The sequence below is a fragment of the Dendrobates tinctorius genome, unplaced genomic scaffold (assembly GCF_039654945.1).
Source record: "Dendrobates tinctorius isolate UK_male_01 unplaced genomic scaffold, ASM3965494v1 ptg000120l, whole genome shotgun sequence".
Classification (NCBI taxonomy): Eukaryota; Metazoa; Chordata; class Amphibia; order Anura; family Dendrobatidae; genus Dendrobates; species Dendrobates tinctorius.
In genome coordinates this window covers 46,317,576-46,339,610 of record NW_027361788.1, presented here as the reverse complement: position 1 = coordinate 46,339,610, position 22,035 = coordinate 46,317,576, and the positions used below count along the sequence as shown (strand labels likewise).

General features: G+C 46.9%; 1 protein-coding gene across 4 annotated transcripts in view; it reads right to left on the bottom strand.

Annotated features, from left to right (window-relative positions):
- Window positions 1-22,035, bottom strand: part of ZNF618 (zinc finger protein 618) — a 183,758-nt gene that overhangs the window by 159,336 nt on the left and 2,387 nt on the right. For all 4 annotated transcript variants that reach the window (XM_073541369.1, XM_073541371.1, XM_073541374.1 and 1 more), the window contains exon 2: window positions 21,156-21,240. In XM_073541369.1, the coding sequence (XP_073397470.1) occupies window positions 21,156-21,203 (48 nt within the window). In that variant the 5' untranslated portion in view covers window positions 21,204-21,240. The remainder of the gene's footprint in view (window positions 1-21,155; window positions 21,241-22,035) is intronic.

Below are 22,035 nucleotides of genomic sequence, written 5' to 3'. Positions count from 1 at the left end.
GAATATAGAATCGAAAGTACAGGTGACGAACCAGGTATCCACGGTTGTCATCCTACATCTAGAAGAGACAGTAGAAAGAGGAAAATGTGAAAGAAAGGAGATGTGTTGCTAGCAAATGTGAATTGATATTGAGTTTGCTTATATAGCACTTTAAATTAGGTAGCATAATTTAAAATTTAGACAGTTAATTTGTTTGTAACGTTCAAGAAACCGTGCCTCCTATATTAGGAAGTTTAGTATAAGACATGTTTATTCAGCATTATGAAATTTTGTATGTTCCTGTATTGTTAACTCTGTTTAACTTGCAGCCTGCAGACGTGCTGTGTTTAACGGGGGGGGGGGGGGGGGGAGTGTGGCGCCCCTGAGGGTTCAGTTGCCACAGAGGTACTGCACCTCCTCCTGAGGTGTGGTACCCCACCATCCAGGTGAGTTGGAGGCTCCCAACTACGCTCCATCACTCGCGTCCCACACAACACGGTAGTTCAGCAAAGCCACATTGCGGCTCCCTGCTTAGAGTGTAGCAGAGCACCCTTGGTGGCTCCCTGCTTGGAACACGAAACGTGCTGGGAGGCGGGTGGAGTTTGGAATACATAAAAGAGTGGGAAGGTTTAGAATTTCAGTCAGTCAGTCAGAGAGTCACTCATAGAGGAGTGAGGAAAGAAGATCCCTGGGAGAGGGATGGAGGAAGGAGGTGCTGCAGCAGATCTCAGTGACCTGTGTCTGCTGGCACGGGAAAGGAAAGAAAGAGAAGGACATTGAACAGAAAGCTGATCTTCCATAAGAACGAAAGAATAGTACGGAACGTAGGAGTAAAATGGGAACAGAGGACGTGGGTTAGAGGAAGAACCCTGCCTAGAAGTTCTAAGCGCAAGGCTGGGGCCCAGTCCCCGAGGTTGTATGGACACTAATGGTTCTGCAGCAGACACCGGTGGAGTAGTGGGCTGTAAATGCACTACTCCCATCTAAGACTTGGGGGCACAACAGCAACATTGATAGTGAGCCGGGACTCAGGAGTAAGGAGTCCCCGAAGCAGGCTACAGCTGTCTGTCGTACAAGTAGAGTTCTTGGGAACATCTGTCAGGAAGAACTCCAGTGTAACTCAGTACTAGGAGATCTTCACACTTAAAGGCGCTATAGAGGAGACGTTCAGAAAGGCACATGTTGGCGGAGTGTTGGAAGGGAGCGTCCTATTTTGCCTGGAGGTCGTCTGAGTCCCTGACCCGGAGGACACAGCACAGAGGCAGGCACCTGTGTGTGTACTACAAACTGTGAGTAAAGCTTTGGAACTACAAGCCCTGGTGTCCTCCATTCATTCCTGCGCCAAACACACCTGGTACTGCTACATCTGGGTACCAGCTTCTACACTGCCTGCGCCTCTCAGCTACCCCTACATCTACACTGCCCTGGGACTACAGCTCCACCTGTGGGGAGCTTCACTATCTTGGCTGCAACATACCACCAGTCCCAGAGGATCTGCATGCAGCGTCGGCTTAATATCTCCCTTACCGAACACCACAGGTGGCGTCACGAACTATTCATCAATTCTGTTTCATTGTTCTTTCACCCCCTTTTGCCATGGAGCCCCAGGGCCACGGACCGGGTCACAGCTTCCATGACAACTCCCATTGAGATCAATGGGCCCGGTGCCGAGTACCCCGATAGCCCTGGTCGGGCGTTCCACACCACTGCTCAAAGTGCCCTCATAACAGAGCCCCACCACACACAGTGCCCTATAACAGATCCTCACCACTCAGTGCCCTCATAACAGAGCTCCACTGTTCACAGTGCTACATAGAGCTCCATTGCTCACAGGAGCCCCACCACTCAATGTCCCTTAAAAGAGCTCCACAGCTCACAGTGCTCTCATAAAGCCCCACCGCTCAGTGTCCCCATAACAGCCCCACTGTTCACAATATCCTAATACCAGAGACTCAACACTCAGTGCCTTCATAAAAGAGCCTCTTCGCTCACAAAGCCCCATAATAGAGCCACACCACGCACTGTGCAACATCCCTATAAGAGAGCCCCACTACTCACAATGTCCTCATAACATGACATCCAAATGCCAGTTACCACGTCCACTAACACCACACACATTGCACATCATATACATTAGATGCTTTGGAGTCTGTTACCTCTCCCGGCTCCCCCATACATAGGAGCGCTACTGTATTCTTTGTGTGACAACCACTCATAAGTTGCCACCAATGTCTATCTCCAAGAGAAAAAAAATCAACCAATGAAATCCAACATGCTGGATCCTTCTTTCCTCCTACACCATCTATCAGAAACCACCCATACCCACTAGATGTATGGCCAATCCCACCAAAATTGGTGGTTTCAGAGAACTTTTATCAATTGTGTATGTAGCACCTCTGCTATACCCACCTACCAATATTATAGTCTGCATTCCTTGCACCCATGTACAACCCTGTGACCACTGGAGGTCCATCACTGGTGACCACACTCTATATAAAGTGCCACCAACACAGAGGCCCGGGGCAAGGACTTGTGCCACTTCTGTGTATGTTCAGCTTACAGGCACCATTCACAAACCACCATCTCCCATCTTGGATACTGAGAACGAGGGATTCAATGGAATTAGGCTTTAGGTGAGTATAACTGTGTTTGTTATTTGTAAATAAAAATGGAAAAATGTGTTTTGTTTTTATTTAACCCCTTAATGACCGTCAATACGCCTTTTAACTGACCTGAGATATAAGAGACTAGCATCCCCATACTGGTGACAATCCAGCAGCTGTCAGCTGTACACTATAGCTGACAACTTGCTGCATCAGCCACGATCAGTTTTGTCACCGTCCATATATGTTTAACCCCTTAGATGCTGCTGCCAATACTCACTGCTACATATAAATGTTTAAGAGAGTGTGGCTTCTCCCTCTTTATCCCTATTGGCACCCTCAGGTCATGATTGTGTGGCCCTGATGTTTGCCATGGCAATTCACTAGCAAATAGCGGCCTTAGAGTCTGCCGGTTATAGTAACCTGTTCAAAAGTCAGTGACAATTAGGTGGTGAAAATCAACTATTTCGTTCCTATCATGCCACTTTGTATTAATTCCTGAAAAGCACCTGAAGGGTTAATAAACTGTCTGATAGCAGTTTTCAGTATGTTACGAGGTGTTGTTTTTAAAATGGTATAACTTTGGGGGGTTTCTCAATACATAGGACCCATAAAGTCACTTCAAACCTGGATAGGTCCCTAAAAAAAATAATATTGTAAATTTTCTTTGAAAAAATGAAAAATTGCTGCTACATTTTTAAACCTCCTAAAATGCTTACAAAATAAAATACAATTTTACAAATGGTGCTGATGTAGAGCAGACATGTGGGAATTATTATTTACTAATTTTTTGTGTGGTATGACTATCTGAATTAAAGGGATAATCATTTAAAGTTTGAAATTTTTTTTTACATTTTTGTCAAATTTCTGATATTTTTTATAAATAAACACAAACATTTCAACCTAAACTTACCATTATCATAAAGTATAATTTTGTCACGAAAAAACAGTCTCAAAATCACTGGAATTTCTTGAAGCGTTCCAGAGTTATTACCACATAAAGTGACACTGGTCAGATTTTTAACATTTGGCTCTGTCACTAAGGGGTTACAATAAAAGACATTATACTTGATGTGTGTTTATTTATAATATAACTATAGGATTAGTAATGGATGAGTATCTTAGGCTAGTTTCACACTAGCGTTCGGCACAGCTGCGGAGGGCTGCGTAGTTCCTCCGTTAAGCCCCGCGCACTGCCGCACCTCCTCCTTAAGCTCCGCCTATGTCGGCATGCATCCTGCATACCCTATCTTTAACATTGGGTACGCAGGCCATGCGAATGTATGCGGATGCCTGCGCATGCGTTGTTTTGACGCTGCACCGACAGCAACAAAATGCAACATTTTGCGTTCGCAGCAGCGTCAAAACGATGTATGAGCAGGCATCCGCATACATTCGCATGGCCTGCGTACCCAATGTTAAAGATAGGGTACGCAGGACGCATGCCGACGTAGGCGGAGCTGAAGGAAGAGGTGCGGCAGTGGGTGGGACTTAACAGAGGAACTACGCAGCCCTCCGCAGCTCTGCCAAACGCTAGTGTGAAACTAGCCTTATATACGCCTCTCCATTACTAAGCCGAAGGCTTCATAGCGGACAATACAAAGGTGACATTAACCCCACAAATATTACCCCACTTGCCACCGTCACAGGGCAAGTGGGAAGAGCTGGGTAAAGCACGAGATTTGGCGCATCTAATAGATGTGCATTTTCTGGGCGGCTGCAAGCTGATATTTTTAGGCTGGGGGGTCAATATCCATGGCCCCTTACCAGCTTGAAAATATCAGGCCCCAGCTGTCTGTTTAGCAAGACAGGTTGTCAAAAATGGAGGGGACCCCACGCCATTTTTTTTTTTAAATTATTTACTTAAATATTTTTAAAAAAGCATGGGGACCTCTCTATTCTTGATAACTAACCTTGCTAACGCTGACAGCTAAGCGTTGCAGCCCCCAGCTGTGAGTTTTGCCTGGTTTGTTGTTAGCAAAAATAGGGGGGAACCCATGCCTTTTTTTTTTTAATTATTATAGGAGCGGCAGATGAAAACTCCCATCCACCGCTCCTGCTCTCACTGTAATTAGCAGCTGTAGGTGTCAGATGATGGGAGCTGATAACCAATCGGGTGATTCTGCGGCAGTCCCGGTCCGACGTTGCCGGGCAATGATCTCACTCCCTTCCCAGGCTGGTGCAGCAGGTGCGGCAGGTTCGGTGGTGGTGCTCTGTGGTGCGGGGGGGGCTCCACTGGCATTTTGTGAAAGCCCGGAGGCGCAGCACATCCTTTGCTGTGATTCGGTGGCCTCCTGGAAAACGGCCGCCGAGATCTCAATCCGAGCATACGACGCCCCCGGCGGCCATTTTCCCGGATGTCACCACATAGCAGCAATGGATATGCGGGGCCTCCAGGTTTTCACAAGATGCTAGCGGAGCCCCACCGCACCACAGAGCAACACCGCCGAACCGGCCGCACCAGCTTGGGATGGGATTTCCCGGAAGTCTCCTTTCCTGCCTGGGATGGGAGTTATATCAACTGACCACCGAACACCGCCTGTGACCCCGCTCCACCAGTGCTGCTGATCCCCCATGAGTAAGCTGAAATTGGACTGAAAGGGTGTGTGCACACGTTGCGGATTATGCTGTGGATCCGCAGTGGATTTGGCCCTGCGGATCCCCAGCAGTTTCTGCTGCGTTGTACAGTACCATTTAAGTCTATGGAAAATGAAAAACCCAGTGCACACGTTGCGGATTTTTCCGCGCGGATTTGCTGTGGCTTTAAATCCGCAGCATGTCACTTCTTTGTGCGGAATCCGCAGTGGTTTGACACCTGCTCCATTATAGGTGTCAAACCAAAGGCTAATCGGCACAAAATCCGCAGGTAAAACGCAGTCATTTGACCTACGGATTTAGTCAAATCTGCGCGGAAAAATCCACAGCAGAATCCGCAAAGTGTGCACACACCCTAAGACGGACCCCCATTTGACACATTAATTTTTTTTCCCTATTTTCCTTCTGGAAATTTCAGATGCGTCTTATGGTCCAGTGTGTCTTATAGTCCGAAAAATATGGTACTCCTATCAGCATCCACCTTGTCTTGCTGTTATCAGCTGAATACAACTCTCAACATTTTTCCCTATTGCTTATTGCAGCACAAGCAGGAGGGAATGATGAGAGCTGTCTTCAGCACCTGGCGCCGGGGAACAATGCGAATAGTACCGCTGCTTCCCAGTCGTCGGTACGTGTGGTTGCCACATGTATTCCACGAGTGTTAAACACACAGACACTGATATCTCTCATACTGGTTTTTCCGGTCCTGGAAATATTAGGACATGTGAGATTTCATGGAATCACATCAACTTTTCTTAGACATTTAGACCGTGTTCACATGTAACATAAATCTGCGTATTTTCTGCTGCTTTTTTGCACATAAATTCTGCTGTATTTAACTGCCAAGCAAAGTTGATGTGATTTCAAGAAAACTGTGCTCCTGTGTGTCTAGAGGCGCTGCTGATCTGTGCGGCTTTGGTGCTTTTTTTTTTCCTCTTTTGGCTTCTATATCAACGTTTCGCCTAACGCCGGAGTTACACTAGCGATTAAATCGGATGAATGCAATGCGATAAAAAATCACATTGCATTCGTCCCAATGTTATTCTATGGGGCAGCTCCCATTATCCGATTTTTTTTCTGAACGTCTCCTCGGACCGAGACAATCGCAGCATGCTGCGATTGTCATCGAATTTCGGATCGGACTCGCCAATGCAAGTCTATGGGGGCGATAAAAAATCGGATTACAAACGGACCAGATATGTGAGTTGCGATAAAATCGCACCCGGTGTCCTTTACAAAAAGCCGGCAATTCATTTAGCAATACAGTAAAATCACACTGACCGGTTAAATAAAGAAACGAAAGAATAGATATTGACACATAGAATACAATATATATATATATATATATATATACACAGTGGGGAAAAAAAGTATTTAGTCAGTCAGCAATAGTGCAAGTTCCACCACTTAAAAAGATGAGAGGCGTCTGTAATTTACATCATAGGTAGACCTCAACTATGGGAGACAAACTGAGGAAAAAAAATCCAGAAAATCACATTGTCTGTTTTTTTTTCATTTTATTTGCATATTATGGTGGAAAATAAGTATTTGGTCAGAAACAAAATTTCGTCTCAATACTTTGTGATATATCCTTTGTTGGCAATGACAGAGGTCAAACGTTTTCTGTAAGTCTTCACAAGGTTGCCACACACTGTTGTTGGTATGTTGGCCCATTCCTCCATGCAGATCTCCTCTAGAGCAGTGATGTTTTTGGCTTTTCGCTTGGCAACACGGACTTTCAACTCCCTCCAAAGGTTTTCTGTAGGGATGAGATCTGGAGACTGGCTAGGCCACTCCAGGACCTTGAAATGCTTCTTACGAAGCCACTCCTTCGTTGCCCTGGCGGTGTGCTTTGGATCATTGTCATGTTGAAAGACCCAGCCACGTTTCATCTTCAATGCCCTTGCTGATGGAAGGAGGTTTGCACTCAAAATCTCACGATACATGGCCCCATTCATTCTTTCATGTACCCGGATCAGTCGTCCTGGCCCCTTTGCAGAGAAATAGCCCCAAAGCATGATGTTTCCACCACCATGCTTTACAGTAGGTATGGTGTTTGATGGATGCAACTCAGTATTCTTTTTCATCCAAACACGACAAGTTGTGTTTCTACCAAACAGTTCCAGTTTGGTTTCATCAGACCATAGGACATTCTCCCAAAACTCCTCTGGATCATCCAAATGCTCTCTAGCAAACTTCAGACGGGCCCGGACATGTACAGGCTTAAGCAGTGGGACACGTCTGGCACTGCAGGATCTGAGTCCATGGTGGCGTAGTGTGTTACTTATGGTAGGCCTTGTTACATTGGTCCCAGCTCTCTGCAGTTCATTCACTAGGTCCCCCCGCGTGGTTCTGGGATTTTTGCTCACCGTTCTTGTGATCATTCTGACCCCACGGGGTGGGATTTTGCGTGGAGCACCAGATCGAGGGAGATTATCAGTGGTCTTGTATGTCTTCCATTTTCTAATTATTGCTCCCACAGTTGATTTCTTCACTCCAAGCTGGTTGGCTATTGCAGATTCAGTCTTCCCAGCCTGGTGCAGGGCTACAATTTTGTTTCTGGTGTCCTTTGACAGCTCTTTGGTCTTCACCAGAGTGGAGTTTGGAGTCAGACTGTTTGAGGGTGTGCACAGGTGTCTTTTTATACTGATAACAAGTTTAAACAGGTGCCATTACTACAAGTAATGAGTGGAGGAAAGAGGAGACTCTTAAAGAAGAAGTTACAGGTCTGTGAGAGCCAGAAATCTTGATTGCTTGTTTCTGACCAAATACTTATTTTCCACCATAATATGCAAATAAAATGAAAAAAAAAACAGACAATGTGATTTTCTGGATTTTTTTTTCTCAGTTTGTCTCCCATAGTTGAGGTCTACCTATGATGTAAATTACAGACGCCTCTCATCTTTTTAAGTGGTGGAACTTGCACTATTGCTGACTGACTAAATACTTTTTTTCCCCACTGTATATATATATATATATATATATATATATATATATATATATAATTCATGCAGTTCTTCATAGCAGAATAGCCACTGTAACATTTTCCGGCTTCTGTAAATTCATTCCTTTACCTGAGATGAAATGACACATGGTTTACATATAGTTAACCATTTCATTTCATGTTTTTTTTTATATGTCTATCACTAGAAATTAGATGAGGGTTTTTGTGTAAAATTTTGGAGTTGTAGGTGTTAATTTAAGGGGTTAATTGTAAAAAATTGCGGGGAATTCCGCTGACGTCACTGAGGCTGCAGGGAGTCCCCGCAATTTTTTACAACAAATTAACCCCTTAAATTAACACCTACAACTCCAAAATTTTACACAAAAACCCTCATCTAATTACTAGTGATAGACATAAAAAAAAAAACATGAAATGAAATGGTTAACTGTATGTAAACCATGTGTCATTTCATGTCGGGTAGGGGAATGATTTTACAGAAGCCGGCAAATGTTTCAGTGGCTATTCTGCTATGAAGAACTGCATGAATTATAAATATATGTATATATATATATATATATATATATATGTATTCTATGTGTCTATATCTATTCTTTCCTTTGTGTTTGAAAACCTGTCATAGGGCTCCATTAGATGTCCATTTTGCAAGTCTGCGAGAAAATCTCGGCAGATGGATGTCAAACGGATGCTTACATGCGTATAAAATCGGTTCTACGCTGGAAAATCGGATCACAGACGGAGCCATGTTGAAGAAACCTTTGTGCGATTTCGGACCGTTAAAATCGGACCGATTTTTTAATCGTTGTGTGTGACTCCAGCCTAACTGGCTTTCTCAAATGGGGAACACATACCCCCATGTGAGGAAGCCAGTCAGGCGAAACGGCGCTGTCGGCGTCTAGCCGAGGTGGGCCTGTGGCCGAGACTTATACTCAGGTAAGTTTAAAAGGCAATCTAAGTTAGTCGGCAACTCCATATTACATGCATTTATGCACTCTATGGTCTTATGTTCCCACATGTATATATATAAAAATGAATGTATGTATGTGTGTATCACCAACCAATCATGAAGCAGCAGAGTGGGACACCAATCAATCACGAAGCATCAGAGTGGGACGCGGATGGAGAGCTGGGCTGAGGACGGATACAGCTACAGCAGGACAGTGCATGGAGAGCGGGGCTGTGGAGGAAGACAGTCTTCAGGACAGGGGCCTCCCAGCCCTGTCCCGGCTCAGTCGGCGCTCCCTGTCGCCAACCGCGCTATCACCCCTCTTCGTTGCAGCTTCCCGGCCTAAATTTAGCCCCCGGCTTCTACTGCGGCCTACTACAGCGCTAGGCCATGCCCCCTGCAGGCCACCCAATCACACACGCTGCAACTCCGGCCGAACAATCTGCGCAGCTCTCTCTCCTGGTCCCGGCGTCACCGCGGGTGGTGCATGTGGAGCGCCCGACCAGGGCTATCGGGGTACTCGGCACCGGGCCCGTTGATCTCAATGGGAGTTGTCATGGAAGCTGTGACCAGGTCCGTGGCCCTGGGGCTCCATGGCAAAAGGGGGTGAAAGAACAATGAAACAGAATTGATGAATAGTTTGTGACGCCACCTGTGGTGTTCGGCAAGGGAGATGTTAAGCCGACACTGCATGCAGATCCTCTGGGACTGGTGGTGTGTTGCAGCGAAGATGGTGAAGCTCCCCACAGGTGGAGCTGTAGTCCCAGGGCAGTGTAGATATAGGGGTAGCTGAGAGGCGCAGGCAGTGTAGAAGCTGGTACCCAGATGTAGCGGTACCAGGTGTGTTGGCGCAGGAATGAATGGAGGACACCAGGGCTTGTAGTTCCAAAGCTTCACTCACAGTCTGTAGTACACACAGGTGCCTGCCTCCGTGCTGTGTCCTCCGGGTCAGGGACTCAGTCGACCTCCAGGCAAGATAGGATGCTCCCTTCCAACACTCCGCCAACATGTGCCTTTCTGAACGTCTCCTCTATAGCGCCTTTAAGTGTGAAGATCTCCTAGTACTGAGTTACACTGGAGTTCCTTCTGACGATGTTCCCAAGAACTCTACTTGTACGGCAGACAGCTGTAGCCTGCTTCGGGGACTCCTTACTCCTGAGTGCCGGCTCACTATCAATGTTGCTGTTGGGCCCCCAAGTCTTAGATGGGAGTAGTGCATTTACAGCCCACTACTCCACTGGTGTCTGCTGCAGAACCATTAGTGTCCATACAACCTCAGGGACCGGGCCCCGGCCTTGCGCTTAGAACTTCTAGGCTGGGTTCTTCTTCTAACCCACGCCCTCTGTTCCCTTTTACTCCTACGTTCCGTACTATTCTTTCCTTCTTATGGAAGATCAGGTTTCTGTTCAATGTCTTTCTCTTTTTTCCTTTCCCGTGCCAGCTGGCTCAGATCACTGAGGCAGCTGCAGCACTCCTTCCTCCATCCCTCTCTCAGGGATCCTCTCTCCTCACTCCTCTCTGAGTGACTCCCTCCGACTGACTGACCTCGAACTCTCTGAAATTCTAAAACTTCCCACTCTCTTATGTATTTTAAACTCCACCCGCCTCCCAGCACGTTTCGTGTTCCAAGCAGGGAGCCACCAAAGGTGCTCTGCTACACTCTAAGCAGGGAGCCGCAATGTGGCTTTGCTGAACTACCGTGTTGTGTGGGATGCGAGTGTTGGAGCGTGGTTGGGAGCCTCCAACCTACCTGGATGGTGGGGCACCACACCTCAGGAGGAGGTGCAGTACCTCTGTGGCAAATGAACCCTCAGGGGTGCCACACATGGAGAGCGGGGCTGACGCTGTGGAGGAAGACAGCGGGGCTGTGGAGGGAAAGAGCGGGAGAGCAGGGCTGTGGAGGGAGAGAGTGGGAGACAGCGGGGCTGTGGAGGGAGAGAGCGGGGCTGTGGAGGGAGAGAGCGGGGCTGTGGAGGGAGAGAGCGGGGCTGTGGAGGGAGAGAGCGGGGCTGGGGAGGGAGAGAGCGGGGCTGGGGAGGGAGAGAGCGGGGCTGGGGAGGGAGAGAGCGGGGCTGGGGAGGGAGAGAGCGGGGCTGTGGAGGGAGAGAGCGGGGCTGTGGAGGGAGAGAGCGGGGCTGTGGAGGGAGAGAGCGGGGCTGTGGAGGGAGAGAGCGGGGCAGTGGAGGGAGAGAGCGGGGCAGTGGAGGGAGAGAGCGGGGCAGTGGAGGGAGAGAGCGGGGCAGTGGAGGGAGAGAGCGGGGCAGTGGAGGGAGAGAGCGGGGCAGTGGAGGGAGAGAGCGGGGCAGTGGAGGGAGAGAGCGGGGCTGTGGAGGGAGAGAGCGGGGCTGTTGAGGAAGAGAGCGGGGCTGTTGAGGAAGAGAGCGGGGCTGTTGAGGAAGAGAGCGGGGCTGTTGAGGAAGAGAGCGAGGCTGAGGAGGGAGAAAGCGGGGCAGTGGAGGGAGAGAGCGGGGCAGTGGAGGGAGAGAGCGGGGCTGTGGAGGGAGAGAGCGGGGCTGGGGAGGGAGAGAGCGGGGCTGTGGAGGGAGAGAGCGGGGCTGTGGAAGGAGAGAGCGGGGCTGTGGAAGGAGAGAGCGGGGCTGTGGAGGGAGAGAGCGAGGCTGTGGAGGGAGAGAGCGGGGCTGTGGAGGGAGAGAGCGGGGCTGTGGAGGGAGAGAGAGGGGAAGTGGAGGGAGAGAGCGGGGCTGTGGAGGGAGAGAGCGGGGCTGTGGAGGGAGAGAGCGGGGCTGTGGAGGGAGAGAGTGGGGCTGTTAAGGAAGAGAGCGAGGCTGTTAAGGAAGAGAGCGGGGCTGTGGAGGAAGAGAGCAGGGCTGTGGAGGGCTGCAGAGGGATAGAACAGGACGGCGGATGGAGAGCGGGGCTGTGGAAGGAGAGAGCGTGATGGCGGGTGGAGAGCATGATGGCGGGTGGAGAGCGGGGCTGCAAAAGGACAGAGCGTGATGGCGGGTGGAGAGCGGGGCTGTTAAGGAAGAGAGTGGGACCCACAGTTAGGTACTATGCCCGGGCAGCGCTGGGCTCTTCAGCTTGTTTACTAGTATAAGATTGTAATTTTCTGTGTTGTAGGTGATCGCATTCTACATTACATATAAGCACTTACCACTTTATAGGATACCTGTGATTTGCTTCTTCCTACAACACATTATTGCATGTGATACGGTTTTGAATCACTGTTTATGAAACATGGCTGCCTTAAATTTATATCCTGGGCCACTGTGTGTAATCACCCGGATAATTTGAGATTATCCTGCTGCTTATTGTTTTACATTTTTTTTTAATAAAATATAATTCTTAGCATACTTCGCCTATGCCTCTTTATCCCCTTTAACCCCTAGTGACAGAGCCAATTTGCAGCTTAATGACCAGGCCAATTTTTACAATTCTGACCACTGTCACTTTATGAGGTAATAACTCTGGAACGCTTTAACGGATCACACTAATTCTTCATGTTAGTGGTAAAATTTATTTGATATGACTTGTGTTTATTTGGAAAAAAACGGAAATTTGGTGAAAGTTTTGAAAATTTCACAATTTTCCAACTTTGAATTTTTATGCCCTTAAATCAGAGAGATATGACACACAAAATACTTAAGTAATATTTCCCATATGTTTACTTTACATCAGCACAATTTTGGAACCAAAATATATATACCGTATATACTCGAGTATAAGCCGACCCGAGTATAAGCCGACCCCCCTAATTTTGCCACAAAAAACTGGGAGAACTTATTGACTCGAGTATAAGCCTAGGGTGGGAAATGCTCCATAGATTATTCCCCCATATGGTGTCCCCATAAGAAGCTCCATAGATTGTTCCCCCATATGCTGCCCCATAAGAAGCTCCATAGATTGTTCCTCCATATGCTGCCCCCAGAAGAAGCTCCAGATTATTCCCCCATATGCTGCCCCTATAAGAAGCTCCATAGGTTGTTCCCCCATATGCTGCCCCCATTAGAAGCTCCATAGATTGTTCCCCCATATGCTGCCCCATAAGAAGCTCCATAGATTGTTCCCCCATATGCTGCCCCATAAGAAGCTCCATAGATTGTTCCCCCATATGCTGCCCCCAGAAGAAGCTCCAGATTATTCCCCCATATGCTGCCCCTATAAGAAGCTCCATAGGTTGTTCCCCCATATGCTGACCCCAGAAGAAGCTCCAGATTATTCCCCCATATGCTGCCCCCACAAGAAGCTCCATAGATTGTTCCCCCATATGCTGACCCCAGAAGAAGCTCCATAGATTATTCCCCCGTATGCTGCCCCCATGCTGCTGCTGCTGCATGTAAAAATAAAAAAAATGACATACTCATCTCTCCGTCGCTGGGTGTCAGGTGCCGGTGTCACTGCTGGCACCTGAGATACTCACGTGTCCTGCGTCCATGGCTGCTCACCGCTATCTGCCACGTCATCAGTCAGTGACGTTCAGACTGCAGGGGGCGCGGCGCGCACTAACCACGTCACCGCGCCCTCTGCTGTCTGAAGTCACTGACCGATGACAGACAGCAGCAAGCAGCCATGGACGCAGGACAGGTGAGTATCACTATACTTACCCGTCCTGACGCTGTGTCTTGAGCCCCCAGTTTCTCCGCGCTCTCTCTTCCTGCCTTCAGCGGTCATGTGGTACCGCTCATTAAAACTCATGAAGGCAGGAAGAGAGAGCACGGGGAGAAGCTGGGGGTTCAAGACACAGCGTCAGGACGGGTAAGTATGACCTGACACCCCCGCCCCCCCTCCCCCTCTGACCCCCTTTGTATATGACTCGAATATAAGACGAGAGGGGGACTTTCAGCCCAATTTTTGGGCTGAAAATCTCGGCTTATATTCAAGTATATACGGTATTTTTTTTTTTAGGAAGTTATAAGGGTTAAAAGTTGTCCAGCGATTTCTCATTTTTACAACACCATTTTTTTTTTAGGGACCACATCACATTTGGAGTCACTTTGAGGGGTCTATATGAAAATACCCAAAAGTGACACCAATCTAAAAACTGCACCCCTCAAGGTACTCAAACCCATATTCAATAAGTTTATTAACCCTTCAGGTGCTTCACAGGAATTTTTTGAATGTTTAAAAAAAAAAAAAATTAACTTTTCTTCACAAAAAAATTACTTCAGGTCCAATTTTTTTTTATTTTCCCAAGAGTAACAGGAGAAATTGGACCCCAAAAGTTGTGCAATTTGACCTGAGTAGGCTGATACCCCATATGTGGGGGTAAACTACTGTTTGCTGTTTGAGCGCACGGCAGAGCATGGAAGGGAAGGAGCGCCGTTTGACTTTTTCAACGCAAAAGTGGCTGGAATTGAGATCAGACGCCATGTTGCGCTTGGAGAACACCTGATGTGTCCAAACAGTGGAAACCCCCCAATTCTAACTCCAACCCTAACACACCCCTAACCCTAATCTCAGCCCTAATGGAAAAATGGAAATAAACACATTTTTTTAAATTATTTATTATTGTTCCCTAACTAAGGGGGTGATAACGGGGGGTTTGATTTACTATTTATGGCGGTTTTTATATTTGGCAGCTGTCACACGCTAAAAGATGCTCTTTATTGTAAAAATAGTTTGTGCATCACCACATTTTGAGAGCTATAATTTTTCCATATTTTGACCCACCGAGTCATGTGAGGTCTTATTTTTTGCGGGATGAGTTGACGTTTTTATTGGTACCATTTTCAGGCACATGGCATTTTTTGATCGCTTTTTATTCCGATTTTTGGGATGCAAAATGAACAAAAACCAGCAATTTATGAATTTCTTTTTGGGGGGTGCGTTTACACCGTTCCGCGTGCGGTTAAATTAATAAAGCGGTTTTATTCTTCGGGTCAGTACGATTACAGTGATATATCGTTTATTTCATTTTTTTATGCTTTGGTGCTTTTATACAATAAAACCAATTTTATATAAAAAATAATTATTTTTACATCGCTTTATTCTGCGAGCTATAACTTTTTTATTTTTTTGCTGATGACGCTGTGTGGCGGCTCGTTTTTTGTGGGGTGGGACAAGATGATATTTTCAGCGGTACCATGTTTATTTATATACGTCTCTTTGATTGTGTGTTATTTTCACTAAAGGGTTGAAACAAAAGCGCAATAGGGTCTTATCCGGGTAAAATGTACAAATACTGAAAGTATTAAACTCACCTTCTCAAAGAGAAAATAAAGCCTGTATAGTAAGTCAGCCTGCTGCACGTCCAACGGTCCACAGCGGAACCGTACCACAGTTCAATAAGGAATAAATTCTTGGACTTTGAGTGCGCTGCCAGACAAATTCAATAACCACACAAGGTTAAAAAGTTAACCCTTTAATCCCTACGCGTTTCGAAGCATAACGCTTCTTCTTCAGGGGTTGATACATCTACATGTATCAACCCCTGAAGAAGAAGCGTTATGCTTCGAAACGCGTAGGGATTAAAGGGTTAACTTTTTAACCTTGTGTGGTTATTGAATTTGTCTGGCAGCGCACTCAAAGTCCAAGAATTTATTCCTTATTGAACTGATTGTGTGTTATTGCACTTTTTGTTCGGCGGTATGATGATAAAGCATTTGATTTTTGCCTAGTTTTTTTTTTTTTTTGAAGTGGTTCACTAAAGGGGTTAACTAGTGGGACAGTTTTATAGGGCGGGTCGTTATGGATGCGGCGATACGAAATATGTGTTTTTTTTTATTATTTACAAAAAAGAGTTTATTAGGGATTTTTTTTATTATTTATTTAGGTTTTTTTTTATAAATTATTTTTCACTTTATTATATTGTCCCAATGTGGGACATTATAATAAAGTGTCAGATCGCTGATCTGACAGTTTGCACAGCACTCTGTCAGATCTGCGATCTGACAGGCACTGCAGAGGCTTTCTCAGTGCCTGCCCTGCAGGGAAAGAGACCCTCGGAGCAGCGCAGCACGTCACTCTGCTCCGAGGGTCTCAGGGAAGGACGCAGGGAGCCCCCTCCCTGCGCGATTCTTCCATAATCCCCGGGTACACTGCGATCATGTTTGATTGTAGTGTGCCAGGGGTTAATGTGCCGGGGACGGTACGTGACCTCCCCTGACACACAGTGCCGGGTGTCAGCTGTGATAATCAGCTGACACCCGGGAGCGCTGCTGGTCGCTAAGACGTACTATCCCTTCCCCGGTCATACCGGCCCAGGTATCGTGGACGAGATAGTACGTCTGATGTCAGAAAGGGGTTAAATCAGAGAGATATGTCACACAAAATACTTAATAAATAATATTTCCCACATGTCTACATCAGCACAATATTGGAAACAAATTTTTTTTTTGTTAGGAAGTTATAAGGGTTAAAAGTTGACCAGCGATTTCTAATTTTTACTACAAAATTTACAGAACCATTGTTTTTTAGGGACCACATCACATTTGAAGTCACTTTGAAGGGCCTATATGGCAGAAAATACCCAAAAGTGACACCAGTCTAAAAACTGCACCCCTCAAGGTGCTCAAAACCACATAAAAGAAGTTTATTAACCCTTTACGTGCTTCACAAGAGCTGAAGCAATGTGGAAGTAAAAAATTAACATTTAACTTTTTTTTTTTACAAACATTTTACTTCAGAACCAAATTTTTTTATTTTCTCAGGTTAAAAAGAGAAAATGAATCACAAAATTTGTTGTGCAATTCCTCCTGAATACTCCGGCACCCCATATGTGGGGGTAAACCACTGTTTGGGCGCACGGAAGGGCTCAGAAGGGAAGACGCGTCATTTGACTTTTTCAATGCAGAATTGGCTGGAACTGAGATAGGATGCCACGTCGCGTTTGAAGAGCACCTGATGGAAGTGACACCATTTTGGAAACTAGACCCCTTAAGGAACTTATCTATGTGTGGTGAGCACTTTGAGCCCCCAACTGCTTCACACAAGTTTATAACATAGAGCAGTGAAAATAAAAAATCATATTTTTCCACAAAAATGATCTTTTCGCCCTCAAATTTTTATTTTCACAAGGGTAACAGGAGAAATTGGACCCCAAAAGTTGTTGTGCAATTTTTCCTGAGTACGCTGATGCCCCATATGTTGGGGTAAACCACTGTTTGGGGACATGTCGGGGCTCGGAAGGGAGGGAGCACCGGTTGACTTTTTGAACGCAAAATTGGCTGGAATCAATGGGGGTGTCAGCACCGTCGCTCCTGGCCCCGCTGCCCCTGCCGCCTCCATACTCAACCGCTGCTCCCGCCGCCGCTTCTGCTTCCGGCCCGGGTCCCTCCTGTCTCTCGGCTCCAGCACACGCCTCCCGTCTTCCTCCTTTCCAGCGGGCGGCTTCCCGGGGCGCTCCTCCTCTGCCCTCGGCCGCGCGCACTGTGCCTCTGCGCACGCGCCGGGGTGCCAGACCACGCGTCCGTACAGTATGGACGCCTCCCAGCCTGACCTGACCCGGACTCTCTGCCTGGCCTATCAGAGGCTACCATTAGGTATTTCAGGCTGCCCTCCCTGTGGGAGGCGCCTGACTATCGAGTTACTACTCACTTTGTCTAGGCCCTGCTCCCTGTTGTTAGCCCCTTGCTCCAGTTCTCTCTCCCGGCTCCCGTGTCCTTCTCCTCTGGTTCCCCGCTAACCTTCTCTGTGTTTTCCTTTTGTTTCAGCCCGCTGTACCCTGCTTCCGCCTGGTCCCGTTGTCCTCCTTCCTCCGCCAGCTTCACTCTCGCCAGTCCCTGGACTCTGGTTCCTCCGGATGTCTCGCTAGGTTCTCCTCTGCTGCTCCTCTTCTCGAGCCGACCCCTGGTCCTGGCTGCCGTGACGTTTGAACTCCTTGAGCCTGCTCCCAAACGGTCCCTGTATAGGGGTCGGTCCACCTGGTGCGCTCGCTCAGGGAGGGTTCGACGTCACGGTCCAGTGGGTCCACTCTTGCTCCCGTCTCCAATAGCGTAACAGGTAGCGCCATGTCGCGTTTGGAGACCCACTGATGTGCCTAAATAGTGGAAACTCTCAAACAATTCTAACTCCAACTCTAACCCCAACACACCCATAACCCTAATCCCAACCATAACCCTAACCACAAACCTAACCCCAACACACCCCTAACCCTAATCCCAGCTCTAACCATAACCCTAACCACAACCCTAACCACAGCACACCCCTAACCCTAATCCTAACCCCAATCCTAACTTTAGCCTAACTCTAACGCTAATGGGAAAATGGAAATAAATATATTTTTTTTGTATTTCATTATTTTTCCCTAACTAAGGGGGTGACAGAGGGGGGGAGTTTATTTACTATTTTTTTACCGTAAGGCCTCTTTCACACTTCCGTTTTTTACAATCAGTCACAATCCGCCAGGTTTTGAAAAAAACGGATCCTCAAATTTTTTTTGAGGATCCGTTTTTTTCCCCATTGACTTGCATTAATGGCGGATTGTGACGGATTGCTGTCCGTTGCATCCGTTTTTTTTGAGGATCCGCCAAAATTTGCTGTCCGTCACCATCCTCAAAGATTTCAAAACGGAGCTTGTAACGTTTTTTCTGTGGCGGATCCTCCAGACACTCATTTAACCCGAAATTCTTTCTGGGTGCCGGACAAAAAAAAAAAAAATTCTCTCTCTCTCTCTCCTCCCCCCCCCCTTCCCGGCCAGCATTTCCTTTAAATTTCCGCATTTTCAGGATCCGTCTAAAAACGGATCCTGTGCCATCCGTTCACATCAGTTAACAACGGATCCGCTTGAATGACTTTTTGGCGGATTTGAACTGATGCAAAAAAACTGAAGTGTGAAACAGGCCTCTGAAGACGCCAGCAGCCATGGGGGGAGGCCAGGAGACCCAGGAAGGTACCGGGGGGAAATCGGGGACCCTATTTCTCTCTTCTCTGATGTGCGATCACATCAGAGGAGAGAGAATGTCAGAAACACCGCACTGAACTTGCTCACTGAGCCAGTGCGTGTGTCCTGAGTAAAGCGAACTGTGCTCAAAGATACCTGTGGAGCGGGCAGCAGCCGCAGGACCTGAAGCACGTGACTGCTAGGGGCGTGGCCTAAACTCCAGAGAGCCAGGAGCTGCAAGAGAACTCCTAGCAGGGTAACTGCGAGACAAAGTTACCAAGGGGCATAGACAGGGAGGGTAGTCAGGACGTAGACAATGAGTCATACACAGAGATAGCTGCAAGGTACAAGAGGGGCGAGCAGAGAGTAGTCAGATAACAGGCAATGAGTCATACACAGAGAGGATAGCACAGTACAGAATCAACAGGCAAACTCACAACGGGAAACAGAACCGGGTCAGAACCATATAAGCAAGCTATAACAATGAACAGGCACAGGCACACAGAGGTCACCTCACTCGGCCAAAGGCAAAAGTATAACTGGCAGGGATTGGAGCTTCCCAGGGGTTTAAGAAGCTCTCCCAGAACCAGAAATAGGCCACAATCATTAACCCCAGGTGTGCAAGTCAAAACCTGCACTGAGTTCCAGACATTAACCCCTGACGTGCAGCTCAAAAACCTGCACTGGGATCATGACAGAGAAATTAAATGGCACATTGGGCTTTTTTTTGCGGTCGCCGTTACACGGTTAATAACGGCGATCGTAACACCAGGGTCGGTAAAAACTGACCACATTCATGTTCTCTGAGGTCTCGGCTACCACTGGCAGCCGACACCCCAGAGAAATTCTGACACTGGGGGGCGCTATACACTTTTTCCACAGCGCAGTGAATTCACGGTGCTGTGGTTTAAGTACCCTTATCTATTGCCGTTAAAAGGCGTATCGGCGGTCGTTAAGGGGTTAAACTCCAAATGGGATTTTGTTTATTATAAAAATCTGCAGGTACTTTTTAAAACCAGAGTCAAAACTTCTTGTACTTTAAAAAAAACACATTAAGAACATAGATTCATATCTGCACCAGAAACAAACCAAATAAGAGGGAAAGGCATAAAAAATGCAGCAAAACTGCAATAATCAGAGAAGATTGTTATTGTGTAAACACAGTATTTATGCTCCACGTGAACACGGTCATACAGACGCAAAAAAGCCAGATGTCTTATAGTGAAGCTACATAAAGATAAAGTTCTGGAGGCTACGACTGTGAATGAATGAACAAAAATAATCCACAGGTCCCAACTAGGCAGACTGGAAGGAGAGATTCGCTGCCTCCGTCCAGCCACTCGGTACCACTGCGGTGGAGGAGTGGATATGATTTTAGGAGGTGCTGTTTACCTATCAGGCACAGTGTGATACTGAGCAGCAGGGGGTCTCCTGCTGAGTGCTAATGTTTTATGGTAAAATGCACATTGCTATTTATGCACCTGCAATCTGCGCTAATCACAGGTTATTGTCCTGCAAGCAGTCAGGCGAGGTCGCTGAGCAGTTCTCATGCAGTACAACAGATTGTCCAGCAGAGGGAGCTGCTACTATTAACTATATCAGTACTTTGGCTCCACTGTCCAACTTTGATGGGGGTGAACCCAATAATCCCATTGTAAACCACAATTCTTAAAAGGATAATTATTATTATTATAGTGCCATTTAGTCCATGGCACTTTACATGTGAGGACGTATACAGTACATAAAAAATAAGTACAGTAATCTTAAACAAGTCACGACTGATACAGAAGGAGAAAGGACCCTACCCGTGAGGGCTCACAATCTACAAGTATTCAATATACACGTCACTAAATGACCATGTCAGCTTACATCTGACTGATGGACACACGAGCTATGGGCTTTTCGGCTCCGTTGATGCTAGTGCTGTCTTTACAACAGATGAGCCTGGTGCTTGCTGTCATTTTTGATCCGATGCTGTAAATGTGGAGACTAGTGTGCGCATGGACGATCACCCAAGTCAGACTTCTTGTGGTCGACACTATAAATAGCACCACCTTGTGGCCAACTAGGTGTCTTACTGATAAAAAATTGCACTGCACCACCTCAACGTCAAAGAGATCTTCTATACCAGTGTTTCCTAACGGCCACAAACCAAATAATTTTTTTCAGGATCCCTTAGTATTGCACAGGTGATGGAATTATTAGCCAGGAATCAGAACGTGTCACAAGTTCTCTCTCTAGGAGCTCCGTTATGAGATGTCACCACTCACCCTGCTTTTTAAGTCTTACCTTGGAATAATCCCCTCTTGCGATTTCCAGACCCGCAGCGACTCGCATGATTCTCCAGGATGTTGGGAATCCCAATTTATAATCCCTGAAACATATGGAGGATGATCAGTAATTGTAGAGAAAAGCTCACTGCTGTATGCTAGTAACTCTCTGGCCGATGTGTATCTATTACTTTCAGCTTACCCCTAACAGGCTCCTGGGAGAAGTCCTCACCGCCTGGCCCTCTAGTGTTGGGCACCTAGATATCACACCAACGTATACAGTACTGGCCAGATGTTTGGACACCACTGTTCAATGCAATGGTTTTCCTTGTTCTCATTGGAATGTGCACATTGTAGATTCAGACTGAAGACAGCAGGAACAAACATGTGTCACAAACCAGGAGCAGGTACACCAAAGATTCCTCATGTACCTCATTACTCTGATGTCAGTTTTACACCTCCACCCCCGTCATACACTCATCATCTTCATCAGCTGGAATGGCTTCAATGATCAGCCATCAGAATGAATATCTGTGGCCATTTGCAGGAGCAGTGTTGGTCCACATCTCCTTCCAGCGCTGAAACCATTCCACATCTGTATCAAGCCAGAATCTGGCAAGAACCAATCAATTAAGTAATTTGAATCGACAGTTCATCATTAATTTAAGATATGAAGGTTAGCCAAAATAAAGAAGACCATCAATCGCTATGATGAAACTGGCCCAGGAGAGGAAGACTAAGAATAACCTCTACTGCAGAGGATAGGTTCATCAAAATTACCAGCCTCCAAAATCACAAGCCGACTGCCACTCAGATATCAGCCCTCATAAATGATGCACAGACATCATGTAGCAGACATATGTCAACATCAGCTGTCCAGAGAAGAAAGCGATAAGCGG